A 27999-nucleotide genomic window follows, 5' to 3' on the forward strand; every position below is an offset into this window, starting at 1 on the left:
GGAAATGCTGCAGAAGACAGTGTCCGCCCTTGCGAGCTGAAAAGTGAAAGTGAAGTTGCTCAGTCCTGTCAGACTCTCTGTGATGTTATTTCTTGTAGCCCGCCAGGCTCCCCCGTCTGTGGGATTTTCCAGGCAGGCAAGAAATCTTAAGTGGGTTGCCATTTTCTTCTCCAGGGGATCTTCCCCATGCCCTGGGATCGAACTCAGGTCGTCCACATCGCAGGCAGACTCTTGACCCTCTGAGCCACGAGGGAATCCCTTGAGAGCTGAGCACGTTGCTAAAGGTGAGCCTCCCCAGGCAGAGGCAGCCCCTGATGCAGAGAGGTGTCCTGATGCCAGATGCACCCTGGGGTGCCCAGGTCCATGCCCGGTGGGTAAGGATGCTGACCCCCTGGCCACATGAACAGATAACAGTACTGACTCCAGGGGCAGTAGAAAGCATGGTGCTACCTCTGTGACTGTGCTCTGCGCCACACCCCCAAACTCTGGGAAGCCAGGGGCCTTGCCAGAACAGGCTGGCTGGTGAGGACCCGCAGAAGCAGCATCACCCCGCCTTCTTCAGGTGGGACGCAGCACCCAGGAGAGGTGAGGGGTCCCTGGGCGCTTCCCGCCGGGTCTGGGAGCTCTCAGTTCCTAGCGGTTCTCCAGGGCCTGAGGCTGCAGCCGCCAAGGACAGGCCCTCCCAGTCCTGAGGGGCTTTCCGGGAAGCTGAAGTTCGTTCCAGGGAGAGCGGGCAGAGAGAACCCCCTTGAGTACCTGTGCTGACGTTTATAGTCACCTTCTCGGACTGCGTTGCTGGCAGAGGCAGCGTGAGTGACCAGACGCTCGCTCCTTGGTGCTCACGGTTGCTGCTGCTTTCCTGCCTGGACAGCGTGCACAAGGCGTCTTATCCAACCACATGCATCTTCCCTTGCTCCACCCTGAGAAACAGCCCCTGGGCGCAAATCCTACAGTGGGCTGCGGCATTCGTTTTCCTCCAGCCTCCCTCTCCAAGAGTTAGAAATGGAAAACTATCTTGCATGTGTACAGCATATTTGGGTAAATTGTATTTCAGTAATTTGTGTGTGTGTGCGCACGATCTCCTTGGTTTGGGCATCAGGGTGATAGTGGCCTCATAGAATGAGTTAGTCTGGAGGTGTTCCTTCCTCTGCAGGAACAGTTTGGAAAAGTTTCTGAAGGATGGGCTTAATTCGTCTCTAAATGTTTGGTAGAATTCGCCTGTGAAGCCATCTCCTCATGGACTTTGTTCAGTGAGTTCAGTTGCTCAGTTGTGTCCGACTCTTTGCGACCCCATGGACTGCAGCACACCAGGCTTCCCTGGCCTTCACCATCTCCCAGAGCTTGCTCAAACTCGTGTCCGTAGAGTCATGATGCCAAAAACATTTGGTTGGTTGTTTTTAAAATCACAGATCCAATTTTAGTGCTTCTAACCAGTCTGTTCGTATTTTCTGTTTCTTCCTGGCTCAGTCTTGGGAAACTGTACCTGAGAAGCTTGTGCGGTTCTTCTGGGTTGTCCGTTTTATTGCTGTGCAGTTGGAGTAGTCTCTTACGGTCCTTTGAACTTCTGTAACTTTTCCTTTTTCATTTCTAATTTTTACTGATTTGGGCCCTCTCCCCTTTTTTCTTGATGAATCTGGCTAAAGGTTTATCAATTTTATTGAGTAATTTTCATTTCAGCAGCCTAAGAAGGCTTTGCTAGATGTTGAGGAAGCTATAAAGACCAGATAACCACAGGTTATTTCTTTGCCTTTGGTAAAATATCCTTGCCTCTGATAAATCCCTTTAGTTGGGCAGGGGAAGGACAGGAAGTACTTACAGGATTTATGGGCGGGAAAACAGGGACAGGACGTGGTGGTGTCACCAGAGCCAAGAGCAGGCAGAACTTCATGTAGGTGATGGGATCGGATCTGACCGCGGGCAGCACGCTCTGGCCACAGTGCCCGCAGCCTCTGGCTGACCCCTTGGCCCACAGGCCTGGCCATCCCACCCCCTGCTTGGAGCCCTCCACGGCCCCACGAACGTCTGGACCCCTGCCTGCCTTTCAGGGCGCTCTGTAGTTGGACTCAGCAATCTTTCCAACCTCAGTCTCACACCCTCCGGTGGGCCTAGGACAGCCCCTGTGACTTCATGAACACGGCACACTCAGCCTGTTCCACCCCAACTGGAATCTCATTTGTCCCACATCCGCAGTGTCCTTTCCCTCTGACTCTCCAAGGAGAACCACCCCCCAAAGCCCGTCTCCTCTGTGATTTCAGGCTCAGCACCCTTCCTCCTATTTAACAGCTTTTTCATCACAAATGTCCTTTGCTCTTTCCCTTGCATCCTAGAGCAGGGAGCGGTGCTCGATCACTGCCTGTCAGGTGTCACACGACCAGCTGGCGGCACAGCCAGGGCTAAGGCCTGTCAGCGCGTGCAGGTGGGCAGCGCACACCCCGCCGTCCTGAGCTCCAGAACGGGCTTCTCTGTGTCTCCTCACGCCCAGGTGGAGCGCGAGGCCTGCCAGTGTGGCTTGGCTCCCCTAGCCTTTGCCATGATCAGCAGCTGGGGAAACGAGAAGCCACAACCGACCACACCCAGGGCAGTACCTTGTGAGCCTGACTTGGTCCTACATGAGGCTGGGACCCCCTCATGGCCTCAGCCATCAGGCGAGGAAGCACCCCCCACCACCCCCACTCCCTCCCCTCGCCCCAGAGCCTCTGCACACTTGACCTTTTAGTGACAGTCACTAATGATCCTCATGGGAAGTCAATGGAAGCTGACATCTCAAACCTAAATGGAGCTCTAGATCACCCGGATATTGTCATTACTCAGTTTGGGAATTTGAGTAACTTACCGCAAAGTTAGGCTGACAATTTTGGAATGTATCTTCCGTCTTTTATTTTCACCTGTAGCATCCATTTTTGAAAGAATGACAAGAAAGGATTTCCACCCGTTCACACTAGCCTGCTGTCCAAGCTTTACGATTTCTGACACGGCAGAAGCACTTCAGCCAGCCCCTCAACGGCAACTGTGTGACCCATCTGCCCTCAGTCGCGGAGCTTCCAACCAGCCAGGAAGTCTTGGGCACACACCTGGCGTGCGTTTCTTTCCACACAGGCTTCTCCCGGCTGTGTCCTGGTGCTGCAGAGGGTCTTCATTTAATAACACGTTTACAGAGGAAGGCATGGTCAACTCAGAACGGTTACTTGAGCAGTTAGGAGGCTAGTAACTACATACCTTTAGAAAGAGTCTTCTGTATTATACCCAGCCCCCCACAAAGACATGGAGAAAATAGATTTTAAATCTCTCATAGGCATCTCAGCCAGCAATGGATTTACTATGACAGTGCTGCATCTGAGAAGCTAATTAAAAGTAAGTTGCTTTGGTTGGCATTTAAGACTTTCCTGTTTAATAAAAAGATTTTATATCTGTAAAGAAGAATTCTGAATATATATACATTCTGAATTTCCACCCAGAATTTCAAGTGCCTACTTTGCTAAGTGTTAGTTGCTCGTCGTGTCCAACTCTTTGTGACCCCACGGACTGTATGTAGCCTGCCAGGCTCCTCTGTTCATGGAATTCTCTGGGCAAGACTAGTGGAGTGGGTTGCCATGCCCTTCTCCAGGGGATTTTCCCAACCCAGGGATTGAACCTAGGTCTCCCATATTGCAGGCAGACTCTTTACCGTCTGAGCCACTGGGGAACTTCTACTTAACTAGGCTAAGCACAAAAACCACTGCTGTTTCAGGCTGAAGGCCTCTGTCACGGTCTGGTGTGGCTGCTATAGCTGATGCCTTGTCTCTAAAAGGCCCCCAAAGCGCTTGAAACAGTTGAGGATCTAAGGGACACGTTCAGGAAGCGGCAGAGGGTGAAGCAGGAGGCAGGGCTGTGTTGTGGGACGGAGGAGACGACCAAGCAGTGGGTTCCAGAGGGCAGAAGCGCAGGGCGAGGGGAAGAGCGGGAGACATGTCCACCTCCCCCTCCCCAGCCGCTCTTCCTGCAGCCCTCCCCGGGAGCCACACGAGCAGGGAGGGTGGCGCTCAGGCCGCAGAACCTGAAGGCAGCGGGCGACAGCAAGGTCAGGCCAGAGGCGGCTCAGTTCCCAAGGCCACCCCTGGGGACCGGCACCCTGTCCCACCCCGTCTCTCACTCTCTACATCCCTGTTCCCTACCTGCCCCTCCTACACCCGAGAAAGCAGCACTCTGCAGCAAAATCAGTAAAAAGGAAGAAGAAGATCTGCATTACACCTTCAAAACGATAGAATATTTATAAGCAGAAACTTAAGTTATTTCTGTTCATCGCTTAGTTCTTCTTTGCTGCCGACTTTATGTTCTCTACATAGGATAAGTACTCTGCAATAATAATCTCCTCGTCTTCCAGAGTTGAGTCAAGGTAGTCTTCTTCATGTTCTGGGATGTCTTCCAGGATCTCATTGACAGCCTCTGTCTCCATGTCTTCATCTGTTGAGGCACTAGAGGTGCCTGCAGTAAAGAAGTGTGGGCTCAGGGAGAAGAGAAAGGAGCGTCCATGGAGAGACTGAGCTGACCCTCAGCTTTGCCTTCACTGGCCACAGTGCCGAGCGGCACACGGGGCGGGCGTCTGGGGACGCCCTGCTCAGGCCCCGACGAGGCACCCCCTCCACCCGCCGGCTCCCACTTGGTGCCCCGAGACCCCAGACCCACCTGCAGAGTCGGACGGGGATGTGGACGGCGTGGACGAAGAGTCTTCTGCCGAGAGCTGCAGGTCGGGAGGAAGTCTCCCTCCATTGTGGACCAGGGTCTGTGCCGCCAGCTGGACGTTATCCCTGAACACCCTCAGGGCCGCCTTGGCCGCGACTGCATCGAAGCCCATGTATACCAGCTGGGGGAACAGGGAGGAGGCGGCTCTGCAGAGGGCCCACCGCACAGAGCGGATGCGCCCCCCATGCGGGGCCAGGGGAGTCTGATCCTGGTGGAGAGGGTATGGGGGGAGAAGTTTAAAACCCACTGCACGCCTGGACCACTGGCTTCCTGTGCTAATGGGCGCATGGGGAAGCTTGGGAAGGAAGGAGGGGGAGCTGGGCCAACTGTGTCGGGGCAGTCACCTCGGAAACGCAGCCAGCTCAAGCCAGAGGATGTGCTGTCCGTCTGCCTAGTGACCAGCTCGCTGGTTAAGTGTTGCCGGCAGGCCAAACCAGACAGTCACCACAGTGACACCCTCGCAGGTCACAGGCAGGGAGATGGGCGGTCAGAGACGGGTCAACGCACAAAGAGGCGTGTGTACAGCAGAGGAGAAAGCCGAAGAACGCCTTCGTGTTGCTTCCTGGGTGTCCTACTCTGAAGGGAATGCCGTGCTCTGCTTCCTTGGGGTGGGCCTGGTCACACCTGGAGCCGCAGGAGCCAAGGACTCGGCCCTGCCGGGCCACCAACCTTGTCACCCCAGCCAGGCCCACGCGAGGTGGCACCTGCGGAGGGGGCACGGTACACCTTCACTTACTTGGTCAATCTTTTCCTGAGACGGACTTTGTTGACGGTTGTTGCTTTCCGGAGCTGAATCATTTAACCACCACAGCTGAGGATTATGGAGAAGAATCTAAAAACACACAGGAATACCCTTTGCTCATCACTAATGTCTGCTCAGTCCCTCGGGCGCAGACTGCGTGCCCGTTACGTGCTGAGCAGACACAGCTGTAGCACGCACAGACAGGTGCAGGAAAGTGTGGTGAGCGAGGCCAAGGGTGCTGTGGGAGAGCAAAGGGACCTGCGACCAGGCGGGGCTGGGGAGGAGGCTGCTGTGCAGAGAGGCTCCTGCCAAGGGGCCCGTCTGAGTCGAGGTCTGAAGGATGGACAGGATTATTCAGGCAAAAAGGTCTCATCTGAGGAAGCAGGAAAGGGTTTGAGAGAGAGGGCAGGAGGATCCCAAACAGAAAGAGACATTTTGTTAGAGCTTACTAGCCTTAGGGATGACAAGGCCGTAAAAAGCTACAAACAGAAAGCTACCAAAGCAGCCCAGGGTAGCCTGCTGAGGTCATTTCTCTCTAGAAGGTGACATGCTGTAGGTTTAAAATGTCACGGACAAGAGCAGAGGTCTTCAGACCTGGATTTCTGTCACATGATACTTACTCTCAACCTCGTAAAGCTCTTTTGGGGAATTTCCCTTTTAACCTAAATAGTTATACATTCATCAAATGTATTTTTGCCCTATTTGTGTAATTAAAGGAAAAGACCCTGATCCTGGGAAAGATTGAAGGCAGGAGGAGAAGGGGACGAGAGAGGATGAGACGGTCGGATGGCATCACCGACTCGATGGACATGAGTAAGCTCTGGGAGTTGGTGATGGACAGGGAGGCCTGGCGTGCTGCAGTCCATGGGGTCGCAAGAGTCAGACGCGACTGAGCAAGTGGACTGAACTGACTATATTTTTTATTTCTCTGAGAAGTCAGAGAAATGAAAGTGCTTCAGCACTTCAAGCTGCCCCCACTTCTCCTTCATCTGCTGGGCCCCCTCCCGTGATCCCCACCACCCAGCCTGCAGTCCTGCTCCCCCAAGATGCTTGGGGTCCCACACGATTGCTCTGATCCCACTGTGCTCTCCACCCATCTGTGGGCTCCCCGAGGGCAGGCAGGGGCTTCACCCCACTTTGCCTGTTTAGAATCAGCACAGTGCCTGCCCTCATTAAGTACTCGTCTGCTCCGTGAACACACATCAGGAAGGATATGGACCCAGGCAGAGTTATACCACTCATCTGGACCCCAAGCTTCTGAGTCATTGCTGAGGATTTCTTTAAAAGGCCCCATTGCCAACATGTACTACTGACTACATAATAAAATTAGATATTCAAATAAAACATTTTAAGTCAAAAAAACTACACTGAAACGTCAACCACCTTTCTCTCCTTCCATGTTACTGTGAAGCTCCTCCTGTTGCAACCAGAAGCCTCCCCCGAGTCCTCGCCCTGGGAAGCCTGCCGCATCAGGGACATGCCCCCAGCTGGGTGGGGGGCACCGTTCCGGCTCGGCCACTGGGTGCGAGAGCGAGACCTCTGACCCTTGGATCCAAAGCAGGAATGAGGAGGAGCCAGACCACAGCAGTGGGGCTCCTGGTGCCATGAAGGACCAGAGAGCCGCTCAGATGAGAAAGTGGAGGAGAGGGCACCTGGGCCGGGAGCCAGGCTGCTCTGAGAGGCCCGAGGCCAGGGAGCGTTACCTTCAGGGCCTCCTCCAGGTTCCCGGCGGCCTGATGGAGTGCCTGCCTGGCTGCTCGCATGGAGTAGCCCATTCCTTTCAAATGGTTAATGTTCTCCAGGCGGCGTTTTTTCTTCTCTCTTTCCTCCTTCTTTATTTGGTCCAGTTCCTTGAGGAAAACAGCAAAGTCACTGAGTTAAGGATTGCAATTTTGTAGATCAGTGTCGTCTCCTCTTCCCACCTCAGTCCTAATTAGGAGAATTCTGAGCTTGTTTTGAAAACAAGTGTCACTTTATTTTTTTGCATGTATTTAAAAAAAAAAATTTTTTTTCCCATGTATTTATTTTTTTGGCCAAACTGTGGGGCTTGTGGGATCTTAGCTCCTCGACCAGGGACTGAACCCAGCATTGGCAGTGGAAGTGCAGAGTTCTAACCAGTGGACTGCCAGGGAATTCCCACAAGTGTCATCTGAAAAGGATTTCTGCTGCTTAAAAAAAATAAAATGAGTTCGAAAACCACTAATTGAATCCAGCCTCATCATTTTGCCAATGAGAAGACAGAAATCTCTCAAGACAGCTCGGTGACCCAGTCAAGGTCATCACTGACCACAGAGCTGGGAGACGGCCTCTTGTACATTCTAGACGTGGTCAGTCCTTGGCCCAACGCGGGGAGGACAGCAGAAAAAACAGCCTTTTCTCCTCTGATGTATCTGTTCCTACCTCCACGGCTCAGCCCAAGCACAAGGGTCCCTTCTACATTCTCAGAGCAGGAGCACAGCTTCACCGCTCAGGAAAAGAAGGGAATCCTCGCCCCAAACCAAGCATTCCCAGCTGGCAGCAGGACCAGGAGGATGGAGTGACTGCCCCAAACGTTTCCAGAGATGAAGACCACCCCCGCCTGTATGCTCCTGTTTACGGCACCAGAGAACCTGCCTGTGAACAACCGGGCCAAGACAGCCCCACAGCTCTGCAGCCCAGCGCCCCAATGCACCCGGACGGTGTCCGCACCCCTACCACATCCTCTAATGCCTCCCAGGCCATCTCCCCACTCCAAGGCCTTCTGCACAGGCCCGTCAGCTCCCGCACCTACTCAGAACCCGCAGTGGCCCCCCCTTGAACCCAAAGAGGCAGCCCGGCTCCCAGACCCCAGCTCCACCTCCAAGCTGACCTCTCCTGCTTCCCCACAAATCCCACCCAGGCCAGCAGAAGTATTCTTATTGCTTACATTTCAACTTGCATTCACACACACACACCGTGTTAAATGCCTTTACCCTGTTTCATCCTCTGCTTTCAATTCCAGCTTCTTCCATTTATATTTCAAAGGCTAAGAAGCATGAAGAATCTTTAAGCAGAGGAAGATGCTGCCAGCCAGCCAGCAGACACGGGCCTCGGGCCTCCGTTCTCTCAGAGCTGACACAAAGCTGGGGCCTCAAAGGAGACTTTTCCCTTAGTCACAAATGTCTATGTCAGTTCTCTTTTAACCACACAGATCAGATCAGATCAGATCAGTCGCTCAGTCGTGTCCAACTCTTTGCGACCCCATGAATCACAGCACGCCAGGCCTCCCTGTCCATCACCAGCTCCCGGAGTTCACTCAGACTCACGTCCATCAAGTCAGTGATGCCATCCAGCGATCTCATCCTCTGTCGTCCCCTTCTCCTCCTGCCCCCAATCCCTCCCAGCATCAGAGTCTTTTCCAATGAATCAACTCTTCGCATGAGGTGGCCAAAGTACTGGAGTTTCAGCTTTAGCATCATTCCTTCCAAAGAAATCCCAGGGCTGATCTCCTTCAGAATGGACTGGTTGGATCTCCTTGCAGTCCAAGGGACTCTCAAGAGTCTTCTCCAACACCACAGTTCAAAACCATCAATTCTTCCACGCTCAGCCTTCTTCACAGTCCAACTCTCACATCCATACATGACCACAGGAAAAACCATAGCCTTGACTAGACGGACCTTTGTTGGCAAAGTAATGTCTCTGCTTTTGAATATGCTATCTAGGTTGGTCATAACCTTCCTTCCAAGGAGTAAGCGTCTTTTAATTTCATGGCTGCAGTCACCATCTGTAGTGATTTTGGAGCCCAGAAAAATAAAGTCTGACACTGTTTCCACTGTTTCCCCATCTATTTCCCATGAAGTGATGGGACCGGATGCTATGATCTTCATTTTCTGAATGTTGAGCTTTAAGCCAACTTTTTCACTCTCCACTTTCACTTTCATCAAGAGGCTTTTTAGTTCCTCTTCACTTTCTGCCATCAGGGTGGTGTCATCTGCATATCTGAGGTTATTGATATTTCTCCCAGCAATCTTGATTCCAGCTTGTGCTTCTTCCAGTCCAGCATTTCTCATGAAGTACTCTGCATATAAGTTAAATAAACAGGGTGACAATATACAGCCTTGACAAACTCCTTTTCCTATTTGGAACCAGTCTGTTGTTCCATGTCCAGTTCTAACTGTTGCTTCCTGACCTGCATACAGATTTCTCAAGAGGCAGATCAGGTGGTCTAGTATTCCCATCTCTTTCAGAGTTTTCCACAGTTTATTGTGATCCACACAGTCAAAGGCTTTGGCATAGTCAATAAAGCAGAAATAGATGTTTTTCTGGAACTCTCTTGCTTTTTCCATGATCCAACGGATGTTGGCAATTTGATCTCTGGTTCCTCTGCCTTTTCTAAAACCAGCTTGAACATCAGGAAGTTCACGGTTCATGTATTGCTGAAGCCTGGCTTGGAGAATTTTAAGCATTACTTTACTAGCGTGTGAGATGAGTGCAATTGTGCAGTAGTTTGAGCATTCTTTGGCATTGCCTTTCTTTGGGATTGGAATGAAAACTGACCTTTTCCAGTCCTGTGGCCACTGCTGAGTTTTCCAAATTTGCTGGCATACTGAATGCAGCACTTTCACAGCATCATCTTTCAGGATTTGGAATAGCTCAACTGGAATTCTATCACCTCCACTAGCTTTGTTCATAGTGAGATACACGCTATTCCTCCTTACACTAGGATTAGGAAAATAAACCAAGGAAATGACAATGAGTATTGCAGTGCAATATTCTGGAGACACGGTAAAGTGCAGCACTTCCACAGCATCATCTTTCAGGATTTGAAATAGCTCAACTGGAATTCCATCACCTCCACTAGCTTTGTTCATAGTGATGTTTTCTAAGGCCCACTTGACTCCACATTCCAGGATGTCTGGCTCTAGGTCAGTGATCACACCATCGTGTGCCGGGGTCCTGCCCCGGCTGATCCAGGGTATTCGAAGCGGGGACGGCGTCGGCGACCTATTTATTTAAATATTTTATCAAAGATATAAACAGTAATAGGATGAGGATAGCTCAGTAGGAAAATTCAGTGGAGAAAAGAGGCTGAAATAAGGATAGCTCAGTGAGGAAATTTAGTGGAGAAAAGCGGTTGAAATAAGGATAGCTCAGTGAGGAAATTCAGTGGAGAAGAGAGGCTGAATAGCTTGGTTTACGCGGGAGACCAATAAAACTTCAAGACAAGAAGTTTGCACCACTTACGTAGGCCGCAGGCGTCCTTCCGTTCTCCTGAAGGAGAGGAGACACTGAGGCCTCCCCGGTCGGATCTTAGAAGCCCAGGCATAATTAGTAAGCATGGTGGGTTCCGCGCTCCAGATGGAGACTCAACCAGAGTGAGAGAGAACGCGACATGGGGAGACCAGTATTTCGAGAAACTGATCCCAATTCTTTATTTTCCAGAGTCTGTTTTTATACACTGAGATGTTATACAAAAGTCACGTGGGGACAGCAGTCCTGACTTTTATTAAAGTCAGGTGCTTCAGACAAATGTATACAGAGGTCTTAGGGGTGTTACATCATCTTCTGGCCAGGGGGGCCTGCTGACAATTTATGACCCTCTCCTTGTGACAGCGGTCAGTCAATCAGGACACTTATTTCTCCAGGGCTGATTATTCTCAAAACAGACGCCACCCAAATAAAGTTACATTCCTACAGGGTGAGGGTGTAGTGGGTTTTAGTTAAGGAAAGAATTTACTTAGCCCAAGGTCTAACGTGATTAATATCAAAGGTTAATTCTATATATATTCATTAATGTGTGTAAGGGCAGGGGATATGGAGACTTAGCAACAAACATTGGCTCAACAAATGAAAAACCCTTCACCAACACAATTTCTAATTAGCCCACTATACTTATACTAATAGTTTTCTAACTTCTCTAAACAACCTGTTTTTAGAGGGTTTAAAGCATCTCGTGCCTCTCACGGTTGGGAGGCTGTGAGCAATCACATGTGGCCGGACGAGCCTGTCAGGCAGGCTAGAGAACCTTCAGAGGAGTTTGTAGGTTAAAACACTCTTGTCACACCCAAGAGTTTTTATTGACTGGAGCTCTAGGTTAACTCCTTCTCCGAAAGAGGTGGTGGGGGACAGCCCCCGTAAAGTCAGAGGTGTAGGTAAGAGCACAAAGTAGTAAAGTAGGCAGGCTCTGGTTATGGGGGTAGACGCTCGAGGATTTCCAGGGGACTCCTGAGGCTCGATCCCGCCTTTGCGTATGTCGAGCTTCCTTCCTCATGACCTTCGCCATGGGCGGAGTACCTCACTCTGGCCCCCAACAATCGTGATTATCTAGGTAGTGAAGATCTTTTTTGTACAGTTCTTCTGTGTATTCTTGCCACCTCTTCCTAATATCTTCTGCTTCTGTTAGGGCCATACCATTTCTGTCCTTTATCGAGCCCATCTTTGCATGAAATGTTCCCTTGGTATCTCTAATTTTCTTGAAGAGATCTCTAGTGTTTCCCATTCTGTTGTTTTCCTCTATTTCTTTGCTTTGATTGCTAAGGAAGGCTTTCTTATCTCTCCTTGCTATTCTTTGGAACTCTGCATTCAGATACTTCTATCTTTCCTTTTCTCCTTTGCTTTTTGCTTCTCTTCTTTTCACAGCTATTTGTAAGGCCTCCCCAGACAGCCATTTTGCTTTTTTGCATTTCTTTTCCATGGGGATGGTCTTGATCCCCGTCTCCTGTACAGTGTCACAAACCTCCATCCATAGTTCATCAAGCACTCTATCTATTAGATCTAGGCCCTTAAATCTATTTCTCACTTCCACTGTATAATCATAAGGGATTTGATTTAGGTCATACCTGAATGGTCTAGTGGTTTTCCCTACTTTCTTCAATTTCAGTCTGAATTTGGCAATAAGCAGTTCATGATCTGAGCCACAGTCAGCTCCCAGTCTTGTTTTTGCTGACTGTATAGAGCTTCTCCATCTTTGGCTGCAAAGAATATAATCAATCTGATTTCAGTGTTGACCATCTGGTGATGTCCATGTGTAGAATCTTGTGTTGTTGGAAGAGGGTGTTTGCTATGACCAGTGCATTCTCTTGGCAAAACTCTTTGCCCTGCTTCATTTCGTATTCCAAGGCCAAATTTGCCTGTTATTCCAGGTGTTTCTTGACTTCCTACTTTTGCATTCCAGTCCCCTATAATGAAAAGGACATCTTTTTTGGGTGTTAGTTCTAAAAGGTCTTGTAGGTCTTTGTAGAACCATTCAACTTCAGCTTCTTCAGCGTTACTGGTTGGGGCATAGGCTTGGATTACCATGATACTGAATGGTTTGCCTTGGAAATGAACAGAGATCATTGTCATTTTTGAGATTGCATCCAAGTACTGCATTTCGGACTCTTTTGTTGACTATGAGGGCTACTCCATTTCTTCTAAGGGATTCCTGCCTACAGTAGTAGATATAATGGTCATCTGAGTTAAATTCACCCATTCCAGTCCATCTTAGTTTGCTGATTCCTCGAATGTCGATGTTCACTCTTGCCATCTCCTCTTTGACCACTTCCAATTTGCCTTGATTCATGGACCCAACATTCCAGGTTCCTATGCAATATTGCTCTTTACAGCATCAGACCTTGCTTCTATCATCAGTCACATCCACAACTGGGTATTGTTTTTGCTTTGGCTCCATCTCTTCATTCTTTCTGGAGTTACTTCTCCACTGATCTCCAGTAGCATATTGGGCACCTACTGACCCTGGGAGTTCTTCTTTCAGCATCCTATCATTTTGCCTTTTCATACTGTTCATGGGGTTCTCAAGGCAAGAATACTGAAGTGGTTTGCCATTCCCTTCTCCAGTCACGGCTACGTCCAGGCAAACGAGTGCACATCTCTTAGGAAGGCTGCCACACTGCCTCTCACAAGCCTTTAACACGTCAGTGCTGTAAGTGACCTCGGTTTCATTAGTCTGTTGCTTCTGCCAGATGAGAAGCTGGCCTGAGCTCAGGGCCACGAAGCGCAAGAAAGCAAACTTCTAGGCATCGTATATCACCCTCAACTCAGTGAGGTGCTCAAACTCAGAGCTTCAGGAGCCGAGAGGATGGCAGGTTCACTGGAGCTCACATTCCATGGGCCTCAGAGCTACTCTTCCCACCAGCTACCCTAGCGCACCCAAGGGTGTGGGAGGCTGACCAGCTCCCCAGGGAGGCCCTGACGCACCTAAGTGAGGGAGACAGGTGCAAACCACTCAGGCCTTGGCATAACCCTGGCCACGGCAACTGGCTCCAGGGCGGCCAATCAGTGAGCAGCTCAGGTCTCTGAGGGCCCTGGGAGCTGCTCTTGCTGTGATGGAATGACCCTGCTAACACGGAGGAGGTGGAGAGACAGAAACCAGAACTCAGGACAGGGTGAAGCACCCCTAAAACTAACCTGAAACCCAGCCCGCCTCTGGCTTTCACATTTAAGCAGGCCAGTACGCTTCTCCTGCACCCTCTTCACTGGGTGTTTAAGCCAGTCTAAATTTGTTGCCTGAACCCAAAAGCATTCTAACTACACAGTCAATGGGTGGAAGAGCGAGCAAGGTCAACTGTTACATATTTATACCATTGTTTTTATCTTCTCCAAGAGCTTATAGTTTAATTCATTAAATGTACATCCGATAGGACACCACTATTTAAAAAAAAAAAAAACTTGTTTTTGCTTCTTATAAAAAGTTAGGAAATGAAGTGGTAACTTTTACCACCTTTTGTCTCTTGGCTTTTCAGAACCTTCTGTAAAAACTCAAATGCTGTTCTCATATGGGAATTAGAAAGTACAGGAGAAAAAAAAAGCCTCAGTTTAGGTTTTGCTAATGACGTGACCCATGACCCCAGAAAAGTCCACCCCTGAGCCTGTTTTCCTCATTTGTAAAACCAGCATATTAGACATAGTAAAAATCCTTCCAACTTCCCAAATCCTAAAATTTCTTTTTTAAAACTGTACTTATTTCTGTTTTAAATTATAATTTTGAATCTTTGCTTTTATAACATATTGTTAATTGCTCGTATGATTTGACTCATTTTTCTAGGCAAGAATGACATCCTGAACTGTAACAATGACCCCATGGAAAACACAGCCCCCTTTAAAATGGTTTCCAGAAATACACTATGAGAAAAAGAGAGAGAGAGAGAAGATTGCTTGACTATAGTCATTAAGACTATAGTTATGAGTGATCTGCCACCACAGCAAGAGTAAAACGAAGGAAACTGTACTGTCTGAAAACTGATGCAAGAAAAAAGACAAATTTTTCTCCTGACTTCCCAGTCTGCAGAGATAAGGACTCCATTGCTAATAATGCCTGCTATGGAGCTGTCTGTCTCTATTCTGTCATACCCGAGAGCTAAGGCACTGAGGGGTCGCACCCACTCAAAGGCACAGGCCTCACTAAGCGCTGCCAAGACCACGTTACGTACCTCTCTGCGGTTGGCAATGTGGACAGCCGCGTGGTCCACGTTCCCATCACACGCCCTCAGGCCAAGCCGAGCTTCCTGGGCACTAAATCCCAACTGCATCAGATTGTGAACTTTGGATGGATCAATATATAGCTCTTTGAAGAGTTGACGTGCCTACGGACAGAGAAAAATACAAGGATCGTGTAACCATGAGCAACATTAAAGCTGAACACAAAGCTAACACTTAAAGGAAACTGGGCTGTACCCAATGTGAATTACGGTTTAGATAAAAACTCTAAACGTGACCAATGTCAACCACTGAGAGTGCAAACAGACAACACCCTCTCTGCTCACGGGACTTCCATGCAGGGTAACAGGAGAAAATAGGCCAAGGACCGTGGGAGGGGCTGGGATCCGTTTCCTCCTCTTTTTCTGGTAATGAAGTCCCCTGAAGTGGAGCTGGGGGCAGCCAACGGCCTTGGCTCGCCCTGGACTCTCCTGCGCCCTCTGCTGGCCGGAAGAGGCTCTGACAGGAGCCACCCAACCCGCTCAGCCAGATGAGGGCTGGTAACTTGGAGCCAGTAAAAGCCACTGCCTCCGTAAGCTTTCCTTATTACAGCATCCTGCCTGCACTCAAATATGTTCACGGCAGACGTGCAGGAGAGGGAAGCACACACCACAAAACACAGCGCAGGGGAAGGCGGCTCCGACTTCGGAGCCTCTTCTCTTACCTTGTTGAGATTTTCATAAGCCTCCTCACCATTTCCACTGTGATAATTTCGGATGCCTTGAAGCAAGTAAAGTCTTAAAAACAGGACTTTCTCTTTTCCACAATTTCCCTAAAATTATTGGGAGAAAAAAATTATAAATCTAATTTTTCATTATAGGTCTATAATACATTTATAATTCCCTTCCTCTCTACAGGGGCAAATGGCGTGACTAAACTGTTTCTATCTTCCCTGCTGATGATGCAGAAGTAAAGCTCGCAGGGGACAACGGCACTAATTGTCCCAAACAGAACCCCTATCTCCAGGCACCCAGGCCGGGACCCCACTGGGCAGGATGAAGTATGCAAAATCCCAAACTAGGAGTATCTTGTGTTGCCCTGTGATTCCCAAGCAGAATTCTGATGACCCGTGGAAATCACCTGAGAAAAGTCCTTATTGTAAAGCCCAGCTCTGGAGCCGTGACTCACTCACATGAGCTGATCCTGTTCAAAGTGTTTGTTTTCTGCATTTAAATCTTTCATAAAATTCTACTTAATACAGCCACCAGCTCTCTCGGTCAGGGTGATCCATGGGGTTGTGTGCCTAGAAAACTGTCACTTCTGGGCTAAATGCTGCACACATCAAAGGCATAGGCTAACTTTTAAAATGTTTATCAATCCCCTTAAAATATAGCTTAAGGGGACTTCCTGGACTCCTACTGGTTAGGACACTGTGCTGCCAATGCAAGGGGCATGGGATGGATCCCTGGTTGGGGAATTAAGATCCCATATGCCCCCGTGGCATGGCCAAACGATACAAAAATAAAAGAGCTCACTGCAAAGTACTATCACTGAATCTCCTTTGGCAGCAGTCTAAACACTTTAGCAGGAATAAACTCAGGTTCTAGAAAAGGGCTCAGCAATACCTACAACGGGCGACAGCAACGTACTTTTATGTGCAGCAGCCTCTGGTGATTTTCCCCGTAACACTTTCTGAAGCACTCCTGGGCCAGCTTCAGCTTCTTCTCGGCGTCGTCCAGGCACTCCAGCTGGCCCAGGCGGAAGTAGCACCACACTATGTCCAGCTGGAGCACCGCGTAGTTGTCCACCGTGTCCAGCAGCTCTGTGCAGCACTCGCTGCCAAGAGACAGGACGTGGCGTCACTGGTGAGTAGCTTGACAAAGCCTTTTTTGTGAATTACTGGAATTTTTTTCCTCTGGTTGTTGGTGTATTTCCAAAGACTAAGACAGAGATCCCAATGTTTTTGAAGGGAACCCTACGTATAATCTGAATTCTTCCAATGAGGAAAGAAAGCAGTGAGGGTTCAGAAACAGAAGCTCAACATCATCTGCCTTGGGAGGGGGAGAGGACAGACGGACACACACACCCTTGCTATGTGGGGAAAGAGGCCTGGCGGGAAGCGGAAATTGGGGCCATTGGGTCGGTACTCCTCAGCAAACATGGGGAGACCATGCTTTAAAGCAGTGGTTTCCAACTCTGACTGCAAATTAGAATTACCAGGATGTGAGGAGGTTTTGTTTCCTTTTCCGTTTGTTTTTGTCTTAAAAAAAAACAACAAACGGATGCTGGGACCCCACCAGAGCAATTGTAACAGAAGCTCTGGAGGTGGGGCCTGGATGCTGTGTTTCTAAAATCCTCCTCCTGTTGTTGTTTGGTTGCTCAGTTGTGTCCACTCTGTGTGAGCCCCTGGACTGTAGCCCACCAGGCTCCCTTGTCCATGGGATTTCCCAGGCAAGAATGCTGGAGTGGGTTGCCATTCCCTTTCTCCAGGGGATCTTCCCGAGCCACAGACTGAACTTGCACCTCCTGTCTCCTGCGTTGGCAAGTGGGTTCTTTACCACTGAGCCACCAGGGAAGCCCAAATCCCCCTAAGTGACTCTAATACACAGCCAAAGTGAGAATCAAGGCTTTAAAAAGGACACCAAAAGAAAATTCTCCCTTTATGTGAATGCCTCAACTGATGAAGATTGGCAAAGACATTCATGTCCGGTGACATTAAGGTGGGAGGAAAGCAATGCAGAAAAACGCCAGGCTCTGAATGCCTAGCTGATCTTGGGGCCCAGTGCTGAACCAGATACAAGCAGCAGGCAGGCGAGACGACGGAGGGCTCACACAGATGGACTTTGAGACCACCTGACTTCCAGCTGTGATTATGTTAGAAATTCATAGTGCAATCTAGATCTCAAGCTTGAACCCCCTTCGGCAGGAAAGTAAAACATGGAACCATGCACGACACATCCACAAACGAGATCTCGTCTGTTTCTGCTGGTCTCCTACTAAAAATCAAACTGTTTCACATCTTGCCCATCAAAATCTGCTTGGGAAAAATAAAAAAACAAAAGCGCTCTGTCATTTACACTTTAAAAAAAAAAGCATTAGTCTCCTAAGCGGAATGCTCACATGCCAGGGTACACACTGGAGAATCCATTAGGGCATAAGAATAACTGCTCAGGGCAGGATTTTCCTATTTACTTGTGGTTGCTTTGCTGGATCATTTCATCTTTGTGAATGTTCTGTAACATACACACTATCTTTTACACACACGCGCACACACACAGCTGTTTGACCAGGTGAGGGGCACCTTCTCCAAGTCTCTGCTTCGCCTGAGAACTTGACATTGAGGGGAGAGGAAGAAGTTCATGGGCCCTGAGTGGTGTAACTTTCCACTCCAGGTGAGACTGACTGATCTACCTATAGACACCTTGCATTTCTGGGACAGCCTACCCCGCCGTCCTCAGGAAAGCAGCTGGCATTCAGCATGGCTCTCCAAGTCCCACCTGTGTGAAGAGGCTCACTCGTGTAACACACCGAGAACAAGGACAGAAAGTGCCTCCCTCCTTTCAGTTAAAAATAAAATCGCCCATACAAGTCTACCCAGGACAGAGTGTGTATGCAGCCAAAACCAAAACCAAAACACAGGCACAGGACTCATGTGAAGAAGGTCACTTCATTCTTTCAGTTTTAAAAAATAACGCATTTTATTCACATGGCAGCCTTATGATAAGAGATGATATCACCTTATATAATAATTTTGGAATTGTTAGGACTACATTTGAACTTGATCATGTCACTCAGAAATGTAATGCCTTGATATAAAATTAGGTCTTAGAGTATGTTTTATTGATTTTGCTTTAGTAGCCTTAAGTCGATAGCCAACAAATTTTCATGTTAAAAACATTAAAGTCAATGTATAACATTGATTTAAATAAAATATACTGAGCCTCACTTTAGAAAAATTAAATCACATTTGGGCTTAAGTCAGTTATTTAATAGAAATCTACTATATTTCCCTTAAAAGTTTCACATTTTTACATGAGATATTAATTTCAAGAAAGGTGAGCTAAAGCTTGAAAGTGACAATGTTAGTCGCTCAGTCGCGTCTGTCTCTTTGTGACCCCACGGACCGCAGGCCACCAGGCTCCTCTGTCCATGGGATTCCCCAGGCTAGAATGCTCCCCAGGCAAGAATACTGGAGTGGGTAGCCACGCCCTTCTCCAGGGGATCTTCCTGACCCAGGGATTGGACCTGGGTCTTCCGAATTGCAGGTGGATTCTTTACCATATGAGCCACCAGGGTAGCTTAGTATCTGCTTTCTTTAAAAAAAGGAAAGTTGGCTAAAAAGTCATTTATAGTTTTGTTACTGGCAGCAAGGAACTGGATTGTGTGCAGTTTTTTTTTGTATTTCTTGTGCTTGGGTTCAGTGTGTGTGTGTTAGTCGCTCAGTCATGTCTGACCTTTGCGACCCCATGGACTATAGCCCACTAGGCTCATCTCTCCATGGAATTCTCCAGGCAAAAATACTGGAGTGGGTTGCCATTTCCTTCTCCAGGGGATCTTCCCGACCCAGGGATTGAACCCAGGTCTCCTGCATTGCAGGCAGATGCTCTACTGTCTGAGCTAGTAAGTACAGTGAATCGTTGCTCAGGATGCAGTTAAAACGTCATCTAAGGTGGTGGTGTGATGCCTTGTTAGGTGGGACCAGAGCAGTCTGGAGGGTGAAACAAGTCCTCCTTCTGCTGCCACGCCCCACTGAATTCTCTGTGGGGGGATGGCAGAGCCCTGGGGTGCCCTCTGCACTCACCATGCTGTCCCTCAGGCAGCTCCCTCCTCCCTGAGCTCCAGCTCGTGCACTCGGGGGAGAAAGGGAGGCCCTTAGTAGGTTTCTCCTTCCCACGCTGAGGTCTAGGAATGCCAGGCAGTGAGCTGAAACCATCCACAGGCTCCCCCGCGTTTGTTTCCCCACCTCAGGGACCACTGTCCTGCATCGCCAGAAAACCACTGTTTGTATACAGTTTGCCCCGTGTCTCAGTTGAGGCAGGGGAGAGGAAACCCAGTCCCGGTCACTCCACCCTGGCCAAGAGCAGAACTCCCCTTTCTAGTTGAAAATGGGAGAGAAGCTGCTCTCAGGCCTGCTACGCACCACACCCTGAGATGTGCAACAGAGAGCTGGGAGAGAACTCGAGCTACTTGGAGAAGGGAGGAAGACGTCACGGGGGAAAGCAGACAGGACGTCTCTTCCGTCTCCACGCTGCCTTGGTTACGAGTGGATCCCTTTGACGAAGAGAGGGAACTCGCACAGGAAGTATGCTAGTAAGCTGGCCTGAATAAACAGATTCCCCAGAAAAACAACATTTTCTACTTAAAAGGGCACCGATACTTATTATTGGGTTACTATATCTACTTCTCACTGAACATGTGAATGTACTGTGAACTGAAAAGAGAGTTGTTATTGTTTTTCAAGGGTTCCCTGAGACCTGAAAATGATTTCAAGGGTTTTTCCAGGGTTAAAAACAAAACAGAAAGGCCCATACAGACACATTAAGATCGACCGTGTCTTGATAACTGCTGAAGATGAATGCAAAGTCTATGGGACTCATTATATTAGTCGCTATTATTATGTATGTTTGAGATTTTCCATAACAAAAAGTTAGAAACAACTGTGGAAGGAAATAAAAAACGTATCTGAATTAATGACTAACTTACAGCCTGCACTGCCTGGAGGCAGGAGAAGAAAACGGCAGAGGCACCAAGGCCCTGTTCTGGTTACTTCCCTGCCTCCCAAATATTTTAGAAAATAAATCCCCCTTTCTGCCTATGTTTAAGCTGGTTCACTTAAAACGCAAGGTGCTACTTGTACAGCTGGCAAACTAAAATACCATTTATCTTGTTGAAGTACACTGTATATATTGGGAATTTCTCAAAATGGAAAAGAAAATACCACTAAAGCCATTACCTTTTGACCACTGCACACATCAAGTCTATCTCTCAAATGTTTCATCTGCCTGGATCATAGCGTCTCAGTATCATTTCCCATTAAGAGGCACCAGAGAAAGTGCTGGGGCAGGAAACAGCCAGGGTGAGTCTGGACCAGCTTTGGACAAGAGAGAGTACAAAGGCCACCGCATCAGGGCAAAGGGCTGCAGGACCACCTGCCCACTGAAGATGGCCACCACAAGCACTGAGCCATGAGCGCATATTGACACTTAAAAAAAAAAAAAAAAAAAAGGCAAGGAAGCCTCACCAGTGATGTCATCTTTAGAAGATGCTAGGGAAGCCACTCATTTATTCTGACAACAAGAAAATAAGGAGAAAGAACCAAGCATTTTGTTCTGTCTTTCTGTACAAACTGTACCTCAGGAGAACCAAGCGACTGATGAGGGAAAGTCTTTTTCAAATGAATTCCAGCAATAAACACAGAAGGAATAACGAGCTATCATTATTCTGAGCCCCTATGAAACAATGGATTTGGAGAATGATCACCAACGTGTATACCAAAACCATCAGGCGAAAAGCTGATGGGGACTGCAGAGTCAGTTGTAGTTCAGGTGGGCAACGCATCATAAGAAACAGACATGAAATCCTACGTGCTTGTTGTAAAAAAAAAATTAGCGCAATAAGTTTATAAAACTCTTTAGCGATCAATTAGAAATACACTGGGGAGAAAGAGTTCACCGGTCAGTCTACATCATAACTATCCTTTGACATGAACCATCTCGGGGGAAGCCTGAAGTCTGGGGCGCACAGGGCTGGGGAAGGTGCTGTGTGTGACTGCCGCCCTCCTCCAAACTGGACCCCACCAGGGACAAAAGTGCCTACCAGAAATATCTGTCAGCGTCCAACAGACATGGCAAGGCTATTCCATGTTCCTTTCTTTTCAGGAAAGCTCTGCCCTTCTCATGATATCCCATAGCTAACATAAGGGCCTAGGGAAAAATAAGGGTTTAAAAAAACATCACTTTAAATTATAAGAAAACAAATTATATTAAAAGCATATTAAGTCTAAAGAAATAAAAGAACGTGAAAACAAACAAACCAACCCAAGATCACAACGAAATCTAAAAGTCAAAATTAAGGAAAACAGAATTAAAGCTTCATCTCATTTAAACACTGAAACAAGAACTCCATTTAGTGAGTCTGTCCCTTTGAGGGACACTTAATGTGCCCGTCCCTTTGTTTGCATCCGTTTATTTTAGTATCTGCTGATCTGGGTCTATTTCTAGTATCCATAAGACTAAACGTATTTTAAAGAAGCCAGTGACGACTGTACCCTTTTTAGAAACATTCATTCATTCATTTCACTTTCTATTCCTAACTGGGTTTTTCTCTGACGAATCTGTCAACTGTAGCATTTCTGAAACAATTTTTGTAAGACGATTCAAATTTCCTTAAAATTCATTAATATTTTTAGATTTGAATTCTTATATATTGTTAATGTTTTCCACAAAGATCTAAATATTATTAATATGAGAATACAATACTTACAGTGGGAAAATAATTACCATAAAAAATCAACTGAGAGTTACAAAGTTCTCTTATTAAAATTTAACTTTAAACAATGTAACCCATACAGTGAAACCTACTCAAAAATGTCCTTTAAAGACCAAAAAATTAAAATCAACATGACCCACAGCCACTAAAGCTTTTCATGTAAGAAGCTACTGGATTCCAGCTCAGAGACTGATCTCACGGGCCACGTTGCAGAGGTGGCTAGAAAGACCCCCCTGGAAACGCTCCAAGGTAAAGCCGCGTCCCCTCACTCCAATTAGAGAGCGGGGCTGCAGGGCCAGAGGGCAGCCCCCGCTGCCATTCTGATCCACCCCCTAGGGCATGTGGCCTCGAGGAAGATGGACTGCACCAGGACAAGCACTGCCACAGGAAGCCACTGCTCCAGGACAGGGAGGTCCTGCCATTCCGCACTGAACTCACCGGGTGGGCCAGCAGGGTCGTAGGTGACATTCTCTTGTTTATCAGCTGGAGACAGAAAGCTGTTCCTAGTCCTTTATGTAACATTCCAAGACAAAATAGGTAGAATCCACTTCTGTTCTGACAGCAAATCAAAGAGCAAGCCACACGTTTCTTACAGAACTTACCTTTCTTTCTGATGGAGGGATTCTGATTGATCTGCCTGTCTGGTTAGCTATGTCTAAGTATGGTGTGGCTTCTGGATCCACCACCATCTCAGCTGCAAAAAGCCAAGAGTGACTCCATTAGTTCAAGGTTAAAAAGCAGTGATGGGGGCATAAAAAATGTGAGACTGTTGGGAAAGAAAGGCCAATGAGAACTGTGATACCCCCAACTCTCCACTCCCGAGCCCAGCCCATTCTCGCCGCCCCCTTCGAGGACTTGAGCAGAAAAGTCTGAAGCTCTGTGCACCTCTCTCCGCAAGGATCTCCAGTCCTCTTTTAGTCCTCTGAATTCTTTTTTCTTCTAGCTTGGCTTCATTGCGCTTTTCTTCTTCAACCTGGACGTTTTTTCTCACGTCTTCTTCAGACTGTTTTAGTTCCAGAACCATAGCTTTCACATTGTGGGTCACTCCCTGCTCCTTAAGCGTTTCCCCTGTCACAATCAGAAACGCATGTTATAAAGAGTCAGGAAGTGCCCTGGGTAACAGGGCATCTTCTCTGTCACATGGAATTCTCCAGCTTGCATTAGCCCTTGCAAACCACCATGCCACGACTGCTAAGAGTGTGTTTAAATCTGGTTGTTTAATTGCATTAACTGTTAAGCATGGGTTAAAATCAGTCAGTGAAATGAGCTGACTATATTAATCCTTTTCAATATTCTTTATTCTCATCCTAAAATCAAGTCAAAGCAATCACTGTCTGAGAATCTACTCTAGAGAGAGCACTCTGCTAGGCAACACAAGAGGAAAATGAGGAAGTCCTGCAGGTGAATTCTCCTACCTCCAGCTAGAGGCATAATCCAGTTCTCAGCCATGGGCCAGGAGCCAGAGTGCAGGAGCACACTGGGAGAGGGGATTTACTGAAGTGGTAAAAACAAATACCTTGGGTTCCATCCCTTCTTAACCCTGTGGCCCTGAATAAACCACTTATTGTCCATGTTCTCAGACACAAGATAGGAGTAAAGACAGAGGTGGAAAGTCAATGAAACAGAATGAAGGAGAATACTAACAAAATCAAAAGCTGGCTCTATGAAAAAAGTTAATCAAACATACAAACCTAATAAAAACAAAGTCAAAATGCAAATAAAATGAAAAAGTGTAAATACAGATCAGAAACATTATAAAATAACGAAGTAATATTATGAACTACAAACATAAATTTGAACATTTCTGGAAAACTCTAATTGAACATACCTTCATAGACATACATATACACATGCATACAAACATACATATATGTATTTAGAAACTCAACAACCATTCTAACATTTATGCTGAAAAATAAAGATCCATCAGCAGCCAAGCTACCTTGATAAAGAAGAGCCATGAGTGGTACTCATCTTACTAGATTTTAAAACTAAAGCCACAATAATTAAAAACACACAAACAACTCTATGGTTCTGGCTCAGGAACAAAGCTACAGGTAAATGAAAAGAGCAGAAAGTACAGAAACACGGCCCTAATAAGGGGACACCAAAAAGTGAGCGTGTTTACTGAAGACACGTTTAGTAGGGGCAACCCACTCCAGTATTCCTGCCTGGAAAATCCCATGGACGGTAGAACCTGGTAGGCTACTGTCCATGGGGTCGCAAAGAGTCAGACACAACTGAGCAACTTCACTTTCACTATCGGGAGAAAACTAAAGCTGGAATCTAGCTTTTACATATAGAGAGGGACTCTGAATAGATAAAGACTTCATATAAGAAACTGTAGAAGACTATCCATGTGGTCCTGCGGTTGGAGAAAGAACTCCTTAAAACGCCAACAACAAGGCGAAAAACTGCTGGATTTGATAACATCAGAATCGAAGATTTCTGCACAACGAAGGATGCCACACACAACCAACACAGAGGCGAGACGCCATGAAATGCCCCCTAAAGCAGGCCACAGGCACGGCCGGCAGGAGTGCTGGAAAGAAAGACCGGGGCTGGGCTGGGGAGGCCGCATTCCAACCAGGCTGGGATGTGCACCTCTCTCTGGAGGCCACGGGAACTTACTGGAAACCAAACAGACACAGCACCTGCCTGAACTGCTCCAGAAGCTAACTGGACTCCCCAGTCCATTCACGTCCCCTTCATATCCACTGCCCTACTGCAGCCAAAGTGGCCTCTGAAACACAAATATAATTGTGGGTCACTCCCCAGCATCAATGGCTTTCCCCCTACCTAGAAACGCAAATATGAATGAGATTCGAACCCAGGCTTTCTCAGCTGTACTATGGCATTGTGAGCTGGATAAGTCTTTTAATACTTATTTTCATTTATTTATTAGCTGTGCCGGGTCTTAGCTGTGGCATATAAACTCTCAGCTGTGGCATGTGGGGTCTAGTTCCCTGATCAGGCACTGAACTCAGGGCCCCGCATGGGAAGCGCAGAGTCTCAGCCACTGGACCACTAGGGAAGTCCCTGTATAAGAGCTCTTCTGCGCCTTGATGTTCAGCACCATCCCTAGTCTCCTCCCATTAACTGTTAGGAGCACAGCCTCCTCTGGCCCCCTGCTACCAAGTCATGACAACCAAAAATGTCTCTATGCGTGTGTGCTAAGTTGCTCAGTCCTGTCTGACTCTTTGTGACTCTATGGACTGTAGCCCACCAGGTTCCTCTGTCCATGGAATTCTCCAGGCAAGAGTACTGGAGTGGGCTGCCATTTCCTTCTCCATGGATCTTCCTGACCCAGGGATCAAACCTGTGTCTCTGACATCTCCTGCACTGGCACTGGCGGGCAGATTCTTTACCACTAGCACCAGCTGTCTCCAGACATTGCCAATGTCCCCTGCGTGGCAAAATCACCCTGGGTTAAGCACCACCACTACTGGCTTTACCACGTGGCCTCTGCCTGCTCTCCATCCTTAAGAAGCACTAGCTTCTCCTCACCGTCCACACTCAGATTCGCCAGACCTCTCCAATCCCTCACACGACAGAGCTCTGCCTGAGGCTCTCTGCGGGAGCGCTCCCCGCCGCAGCCCCTGCCGTGCTCACTCAGACGGAGAGAAGTGCCATCTCCCTTGCAGCACACCCTGACTCCCATCCTGCAGCATCCCATCAGACCTCCACTGAGCATCAAACTCTAAAATAACTGGCTTTTAGTTATACATATGATAAAGCCACCCCAAAGTTTTGAATAGAGGAAGAGTGAAGAGGAAAAAGATACAAAGTCAGTATTTCTCTAGTAACTTGATTTTAAAAATTCTGCATACTGTGCTGTAACATACCTAGTTGAAGTTGTTTCTTATTTATGACAATTTTGATGTAATTTTCTTGAAATCCAAAGGTTTCCGCTATTCTGTAAAATAAACCAGAGAACTATAGATAACCCAATTTGTTATGTATTATCCACTAAACAGATTTTTACCGTGACAGCTATTTTAGACATTCTTCTCAGAAACACCCTGTATTACAAATTTCTGATGCACAAACATTACTTCAGATAGAGCGAGCTTACTAGATGGCTATTTGAAACTGTGTCAGAGACCATATCCTTTTGTAAACTATCTGTTTTACTGCTTGGTTCCTCGTGAAGCACAGACCATGGGTGCTGTGTATCCGTTTGAACAGGAGGGCCCTAGCTGCAGGAGAGAATACCCATCCCCGACACCTCCTGTGGTCTCCCTGCAGGAGCCCCTAACGGGGCAGTTGTTCATACAATCTTCCACTCACTATGTGCTGAGTGGACGAGGTTTCCTGAACCCAGCTCTAACAGCCCTGATACAGACCAAAGAAGAAAATGTGGAAAATCAGCTGGGGAAACACAGACTACCTAGCCCTGGAGGCAATCAAAACACTTACCACTGAGAAATGTTCAAGGATATCAAACAACTGACCAGGTCTCAAAAGTCAGATTTTCACTGGAATGTGACAGGCCAGTATTTTTTTTCTTTTTACAGATGGGCCAACAGCCTGAAACTGGCCAAACTACTTCACTGAACATCACAGCAAGCCACTGGTGCATTAAGGCATAAAATTCAAAACTAATGATCTGGCCAGTATCAGGCTGCCTCCTATCTCTATCACTTACTGATTCAAACATGGACCAAGCACACACATCCAGGGTTCCCACCTGCTCTCAAGTCACACTGTGAGTAAAGGAGACTGGTCCAAGTCCTGGCTTTGCCCTAAAATGCCAGTGAGCCTGAACAAGCCCTTCAGCCTCAAAGCCTCAGTTTCCCCTCCACTGTGAGACGAGGCTCACATCTGCCTCACGGGAAGGACCAAACGAGCAGGTGTAAGGGAGCTGAGCGCCCCTGGGCCACAGGCACACGGATACTTACTTAGACCTCAGTTCTCTGCCAGTGATGTGCAGGTGGGTCTCCAACAAGTTTTTCCTATCCTGTATAAAAATAAAGACAAAACGCACTTGAACTTGACACTTTTGGGAACTGTTACCCTGCCTATAAAACCAGACAAGTTGATATCAGACGATGTAAAAACACGCAGGTCTCTCTGGGTAAGGACTAAAAGAACACGTGCCTGGCAGGAAGCTACTGAACAAAACCTGCCCGTGACCCAGCAGTCCTCGCGGGGGCAGCAGTGTGGCCCACAGGCCGGGCTTCCGCCTCTGGGGGCAGGTCTGCTGGGAGAGGGGCAGGTCCTGTTCTGCTCCAGGGCGCTGCCTCTGCTCCATGAGGACCCACCCACAACCTCGGCGCCAGGACCACCTCGGCGCGCACCCACCGCAGCCACCGAGAAGGGAGCGGCAGGACAGCTTTTGGCACCTCTCCTTCCCCGACGGCTGGGCTTCAGAAGGAAACATGGACTCACTGGGGCCACCAAGGACGAGACCGTGCAAATCACCTGCTCGGATCCCACACTCACCAATCAGCTTTCTGATCGGTGGTCTGCTGTCCTGGGCACTTGGTACTGGCAGCTGCTGCTAGGTCACTTCAGTCGTGTCCGACTCTGTGTGACCCCACAGAGAGGAGTCTGTACATACACACTGCCTTTTAAACTCATGAACTGGCATTCTGAGGTAGATACATATATAAGGTCCTTTTTCTCATCAAGTTCTTTATTCTTCCTAGAAATTTTTAACAGCTTTATAGGGATGT

General features: G+C 47.9%; 2 protein-coding genes across 7 annotated transcripts in view; one reads left to right on the forward strand and one right to left on the reverse strand.

The window, feature by feature from the left end:
- The window catches only part of WDR86 (WD repeat domain 86), a 42358-nt gene extending 27517 nt beyond the window's left edge, over positions 1 to 14841 (forward strand). The window contains exons 7-8 of one of the 5 annotated variants that reach the window (XM_027538555.1): positions 175 to 284; positions 14463 to 14841. In XM_027538555.1, coding sequence (XP_027394356.1) covers positions 175 to 243 — 69 coding nt within the window. In that variant the 3' untranslated portion in view covers positions 244 to 284; positions 14463 to 14841. Of the gene's footprint in view, positions 1 to 174; positions 285 to 2891; positions 3415 to 6177; positions 6218 to 6872; positions 7243 to 14462 lie in introns of those variants that run through there. The other 4 variants (XM_027538556.1, XM_027538554.1, XM_027538553.1 and 1 more) reach the window with 4 other exon arrangements.
- Positions 2841 to 27999, reverse strand: part of NUB1 (negative regulator of ubiquitin like proteins 1) — a 36842-nt gene continuing 11683 nt past the window's right edge. For both annotated transcript variants that reach the window (XM_027538550.1, XM_027538551.1), the window contains exons 4-15: positions 27223 to 27281; positions 26167 to 26237; positions 23207 to 23389; positions 22924 to 23015; positions 21650 to 21756; positions 16483 to 16669; positions 15558 to 15665; positions 14848 to 15000; positions 7165 to 7311; positions 5456 to 5551; positions 4663 to 4840; positions 2841 to 4461 (exon numbers count right to left, since the gene is read on the reverse strand). In XM_027538550.1, coding sequence (XP_027394351.1) covers positions 4283 to 4461; positions 4663 to 4840; positions 5456 to 5551; positions 7165 to 7311; positions 14848 to 15000; positions 15558 to 15665; positions 16483 to 16669; positions 21650 to 21756; positions 22924 to 23015; positions 23207 to 23389; positions 26167 to 26237; positions 27223 to 27281 — 1560 coding nt within the window. In that variant the 3' untranslated portion in view covers positions 2841 to 4282. The remainder of the gene's footprint in view (positions 4462 to 4662; positions 4841 to 5455; positions 5552 to 7164; positions 7312 to 14847; positions 15001 to 15557; positions 15666 to 16482; positions 16670 to 21649; positions 21757 to 22923; positions 23016 to 23206; positions 23390 to 26166; positions 26238 to 27222; positions 27282 to 27999) is intronic.

Source organism: Bos indicus x Bos taurus, chromosome 4 (genome assembly GCF_003369695.1).
Source record: "Bos indicus x Bos taurus breed Angus x Brahman F1 hybrid chromosome 4, Bos_hybrid_MaternalHap_v2.0, whole genome shotgun sequence".
Taxonomy (NCBI): domain Eukaryota; kingdom Metazoa; phylum Chordata; class Mammalia; order Artiodactyla; family Bovidae; genus Bos; species Bos indicus x Bos taurus.